The sequence below is a fragment of the Clinocottus analis genome, unplaced genomic scaffold (genome assembly GCF_023055335.1).
Source record: "Clinocottus analis isolate CAN_PGR_092001 unplaced genomic scaffold, fCliAna1.0.p SCAF_1, whole genome shotgun sequence".
NCBI lineage: Eukaryota > Metazoa > Chordata > Actinopteri > Perciformes > Cottidae > Clinocottus > Clinocottus analis.
In genome coordinates, this window is record NW_027175820.1 from 1,729,001 (window position 1) to 1,735,000 (window position 6,000).

Here is a 6,000-nt window from a genome sequence, read left to right on the forward strand (position 1 = left end):
AACCCAAGAGCCCAAAACTATTTAACCCTTGAAGTGTAAACTCTGCCCCAGATCTGAGCCTACTTTCTATTTTCTTTATTCTCATTTTACACATCCTTAGTAATTAAGCTGTTACGTCTCTCAAAACAGAACACAGATCTCAGCTCAACATTGAACATGAATTGAGAGCGTACGTATCAAATCTGTAACCCCGTTTTAAAAAGGTTTGTATGAAGCAGCTCACTCACACTGATACAAGGTGATGGCTCACACATATCGGCACTGAACGGGTTGCATGTTACTGTTATTATCTTGAAAAGATATTCAGTACAAAACAGGTTGATTGCAGCCACAATAAGCTTCTTTTGGCCAAATATTAGTTATTTTTGACATATCTTTATTCTAACATTGTTCTAACAAAGTGCTTACAATGTTCTTTATTCTATTATTTGAAAAAGCACGGATGGAGTAGTCACAAAAGGTTATTAAATAAAAATTCAGCATGGACTATTTTTTTTTAAATAAATGTGTTGAGGCGGTGAGGCATGAACATTGTTCTTCCTCCAACGTGGGCGTGACAAAACTACTGCTTGAGGGCCACACAAGCCAACACTGAGACAAATGGCCCGTGTACTGCAGTATGAGGACAGAGGACCTTTAATATAACTGGATGGTGACACCACTACAGCCTATGGGGTCTTCAGACGACGACTGTGGCTCAGTGGAGGAGCTGGGTCGTCCTACAATCGGTGGTTTGATCCCTGGCTTCGCTACGCCGTAACAATGGACAAGACACTTAACCCCAAATTGCTCCCGCATGCTGTGTCTGCGGTGAGTGAGGTATGAGGCCCAATCCCCATGTCCCACCTAAACCCTCAAACCCTCAGGGACTTGAACTGGTGTGACTATGAATGGGACAGCATTGTGCTGCAACAAATCACATGACTACATAACAAAATATTGTGTACAATTGTGTATTTATTTTATAGTTTTTATTCACTGATTTGAAGGTCTTACTCACGAGATGAGACGTCATTTTTGAGTTTGTACTCACCGTTGTATGACCTTATTGCAAGTCGCTCTGGATAAAAGCGTCAGCTGAATGTAATGTAATGTGTGGAAAGGAGTCAGCCGAGGTGGTTCGAAGGAAACATACCATGACTCAAAAGTTTTTCTTTGTTTCACCATGGCTTGGAGGTTTAACCCTCATCATGTGTGAAGTACAGTTGTGACTGTTGTTTCATTGAATCTCGTGTCACAGACAACTCTGAGTAGCTGTTGCATACTTGTCATTCTTGCAGGAATATAAAGGACATTAGACAACTTTGATTAAGAGACTCCGTTCCTCCTTAGCAAATGGACAGAGAAAATCTTCCATCACAACTTGTACTTAAGCACTTTAACACTACATGTTGTCATTCACCCATTCATGCACTGATGGGAGGGGCTACCATGCAAGGTTTCACCTGCCCACCGGGACTCAAACTAACATTCAGGCCCAATCCCAATGTCCCCCCTAAACCCTCAAACCCTGAACCCTCAGAGACGTACTGGCATCACCTGCCATGTGCTTGAGTGTGAGACACCAATACTCAATAAGCAGGACTCGCATCACAACTTTTTACAAATTACATTAGATTTATACAGGACTAGAAATACAGAATACACACATGTTTACCCTTGAGCAGAATGCAATAAATCCTCAACCACAAAACTGAATCACACATTACATATTTGGTAAATTAAAGACACGAGAGGAAGCCGTCAGACCTTCACTAAAAGATCCTCCTCCTCCTGTGGATCAAGAATTGAGGGCGAGTGAGGACTGTTGTGATCAGCACTTTTTGCAAAATGAAGAAAAGAACCAACAACAAAAAAGATTAGAGAAATACAGGCTATATTAGTTGAGGTTGTTCCAAACATTTTTACTTACTTACTTTCCTGGAAATAATGTGATGTGTTGGATTTGGCACCATCTAGTGGTGAAGCTTCAGATGACATAATATACCCCTCCTTCAGTCCCAGCGGCCCAGGAGTAGAGCTCTAAACCTGGGTAACGTGGTTCGTCTCGCTCGGAGGCCGTCCTCACCATAACACTTCTTTAGGGGCGACAGAGATCAGAGGTTGGAGCTTAAAGTTCAGCTAAGCAGCGTTTATTTTGTCAACGGAGACGATCACTTAAACTATTTGACGATTTTTCATGATCGAAAAAAAGACAAAACTAAATGAAGTCCCCTTCGAAAATGAGGACTTTGGCTAAAAGTTTCCATCTAATGAAACTAAATGATATTGCGAAAGAAAGACGGTAAGCTTAACAGAAATAACAGAACAAAACTAAATGAAAATCAGCTGTTTAAATAATCAAGATATTCACCCCGAGTTCCACCTCAACATAACGAAATAGCTGAAGTACATTTTGTTCTTTGACCTCCAGAAATGTAGCAGTCAGCACGCCAAGTATGAAAAGCAGAATGTTGGTCAACTTGCTCTTTTCCACGCAGAATATCAGGACTGTTGAATTGATAATAAAGCCTTTCTAGGTGACAAGAGACACTAATTAGATCAGGCAGTTTAAACTTAACTTAACTATCCACCATATCTTTTCCAAGAACCTTCCTGTGAGTTACAGTTACATAGAAGCTTATTTCTAGGGAATTATATGAAATTATAGGATCTGTTAAATGAAGTGTCATCAAAGTTTCAGTAACAAAGTAAACGTGCATAAATATCTTTGTATGTAGATTTTGAAACATTACACAGCTAAACACAGATGTATTTGTACAGTTTTTATTTTCCTCCATCACAGACACACAGTATGTCATTGATTGTCAATTAATCCATCATTAATTGTTCATAACTAGAAGAAACTAATTCTCTCCTGTGTGGACTCTCATGTGTGCCTTTAAACGTTCCCATCGTGTAAATCTGTTCCCACATTCAAAACAACTGTATGGCTTCTCTCCTGTGTGGACCATTATGTGTCTCTTCAGATGTCCATGTCGTGAAAATCTTTCCCCACAAACCTCACAACTGAATGTTTTCTCTCTTGTGTGGTTTATCATGTGTGACTTCAGACTTCCCTGATGTGTAAATCTTTTCCCACATTCATCACAACTAAATGACTCAGGTGCCCTGGTCTCCTTCCAAACAGTGACTTCAGTCTGAGAAGATGCCAAAGCCTTTATATCATCAGCATTGTACTTTCTTTTTTTTTAATAAACACGTGAGAAAGAAGAACAAAAGCATCCATCATTAATTCTTCACAACTAGAAGAAACATTCTATTTTCTGTGGACCATCATGTGTGTCTTCAGATGTCCCTGTCGTGTAAATCTTTTCCCACAAACCTCACAACTGAACGGCTTCTCTCCTGTGTGGACTCTCATGTGTCTCTTCAGATGTCCCTGTCGTGTCAATCTTTTCCCACATTCATCACAACTAAATGACTCAGGTGCCCTGGTCTCCTTCCAAACAGTGACTTCCGTCTCAGAAGATGCCGAAGCCTTTTCATCATCAGCATTTGGTTGTGAATGACGATGTGTATTTAGGTTCCTGGCTGGTCCTGATACCACACAGTCCTCTCTGTCTCTCAGGAACGTGGTGATATCAGCCTCCTCCTGCACAATAAGCAGCTCTCCCTCAAGCCGGGTCCAGAGAGCCTCCTTTTCCTCTTTTATGTGGAGGGGCTCCTGGTCCTCCGGGTCGAGGTCCAGGCCACCAGGAGGGGCGTCTGCTTTAATTGCCAACAGCTGCTGGACATCTGCAGGGAGCACATTATGGACAACTGTGACTTCAGATTGATATCAGCTTTTATTGGTGGAGACATTCAAGGAGTCTCTTCATGGACAAACACTGAAATACATAACACAAAACAATAACACAATGACATTTGTAAACAGCAGGACAAAAGTGCGGAGAGCAAGGATGCTGGAATAAACATGGAATGTTGACTGTAAAAAGATTTTATACAGTATTTCTGCTCAAGGTAACAAGTTGTTTCAGTTCACCAGACCAAAAGGTTCCTTTAATACAGATGAGATGTGACTTAAGAAATAAAAATTCCTGTGCTGTTTTATATCGCAAATACTTCATATTAAAGACTACGGACTTTCATCTCTATCTCTATATTCTACCCTGTGCAGCACTCATTCATCCAGATTAAACATGAGTGTTAACTGTCATTGTGTTACTTTAAGGACCTACAGTAAATCATACACACAGGAGTTAGAGTGTCTTTTGAAACAATACAATGGAGCGGATTGCTGCAGCTTTCATTCAGGATTTTGACAGCATTATCACCAAAAGTTATCACTTGTTGACTGTCAACATAAAACAGTGGACACACGGTTCCCATCAGGATTCAAATCGCTGTTCACGTCTGCTGTCCGACCCTTTTAGAGTCTCCTGTACTGCAGCTGAGCTATAGAAGAGGCTAAAGGATTCGTAGAGCACTATTAATTAAAACACTGTATCATTATTAATCATCATTTACTGCTTTTTCTATTGTCACATCAACGGTAATACACGTAGCTCACCATGTATGTTATTATAGTAAATTATGCAAGTAAAGGCAGCTGGTGATAGAATATATTGTAGAAATATTGCTATATCGCAAGGTTACTGTAGTACCTAATTTACTCACATTCACATTTTATTATTGTGAAACCTTTTGTAATGTAAATGTTTTAATGGTTTGTACAATTATGATGGAAGATTTTTTCTGTCCATCGGCTAAGTGTCGGAGGAAAATAAATCACATGTGTATTCTTAAGGAAAACATGTAGCTTAGAAACTGATATGTGCTAGATGTGTAATGGATATCAGTGTCCAGTTGGGGTCAATAGTCCGAGAGGGGTGAAGAGACAAAGTGCTTACTTTCCCATGACCTGTGCGCCTTTCAAGGTAAACTGCTCCATGTCAGTGCGTTTACATGATGGTATTAATTCGAATCTTGCTTTAGTCGGACTATGCTCTCTTTCGGGCCAACTGCTATTATCCTAATATACATGGCAGTGAATAAATCGAATCGTTGGCCGAATGCATGTCATATCCGATACGATAGGTGGCGCTGTTTTCATTACATGTCGTGGTGATACAGCCATCTCCGCTTGACCTCTTCACTCTTCATAATTGAGAGAACCCCGCTAGCTTCGGTGGTTGTCGGGGAGCTAGCGCAGAGCAAACAGGGAATTAGCAGCAGCGCTAGCTGGCTACATCAGGGAGCTAGCGGAGAGCAAACAGGGAATTAGCAGCAGCGCTAGCTGGCTACATCAGGGAGCTAGCGGAGAGCAAACAGGGAATTAGCAGCAGCGCTAGCTGGCTACACCCGGGAGCTAGCGGGGTCACCCACCGAAGGTAGTATCGTCTTGTAACCCGACTTTTACGTTTGTTTGTTTCTGCCGGCCGTGACAACTTATCGTCTCTTTTGACTTCCGGGTCACGACCTGGGAGGGGGGAGGGAGGAGGCGGCGGGATCTTGAGCATGCGCACAAACGCATTGTCCAGTTCCGATCCGATTCAGCGTTTACATACAGCGTTATTCGAATTATCAATCGAGTCGAATCGAGTTATCCAGGGGTGTTAATCGGATCGTAGTCGGACGCAGTTATTCGAATAAAGGTGTTTACATGAACGGGATAATTCGATTTTAGTCCGACTAAGCCAGTAATTCGAATCCATGTAACCGCACTGGTGTCTGGTCGTAGCCTCGCGATCGCCGCAATGGAGATGAAATGTAGCTTGAAGATCTCCAGCAATATGTTTGTGGGTGTGAACACAACGCACGCACGTGTAGAGAAACCAGTAGGTTAAAAAGAAGAAGCAGTTTCGGTGGAACACCGGGAACAATAATGAAAATGCACAAACCTGATCCGAGTAGCTCGTGTTCTCTTAAAAGAGAAACGGTCTCCGCATAATCTGCTGCTAATCTGTCCAAGTCCCCAAAAGTCTCTTCGACGACCGCGTGGACTCGCTGCTTCACCAACAGTCTCAGCATTTCTTCTTGAGACATGGACGCGCGGGC

At 41.9% G+C, this 6,000-nt stretch overlaps 2 protein-coding genes across 2 annotated transcripts in view; one reads left to right on the top strand and one right to left on the bottom strand.

Annotated features, from left to right (window-relative positions):
- Positions 1-2,750: 2,750 nt before the first annotated feature.
- The window catches only part of LOC137784513 (zinc finger protein 492-like), a 3,430-nt gene continuing 180 nt past the window's right edge, over positions 2,751-6,000 (bottom strand). Inside the window, exons 1-3 of the mRNA XM_068575257.1 lie at positions 5,844-6,000; positions 3,275-3,738; positions 2,751-3,179 (exon numbers count right to left, since the gene is read on the bottom strand). The exon at positions 5,844-6,000 is cut by the window's right edge and continues 180 nt beyond it. Of these exons, the coding sequence (XP_068431358.1) occupies positions 2,847-3,179; positions 3,275-3,738; positions 5,844-5,988 (942 nt within the window). The 5' untranslated portion in view covers positions 5,989-6,000 and the 3' untranslated portion in view covers positions 2,751-2,846. The remainder of the gene's footprint in view (positions 3,180-3,274; positions 3,739-5,843) is intronic.
- Positions 5,163-6,000, top strand: part of LOC137785239 (zinc finger protein 599-like) — a 6,336-nt gene continuing 5,498 nt past the window's right edge. The window contains exon 1 of the mRNA XM_068576384.1: positions 5,163-5,333. The gene's annotated coding sequence lies outside the window, so the exon portion shown is untranslated. The remainder of the gene's footprint in view (positions 5,334-6,000) is intronic.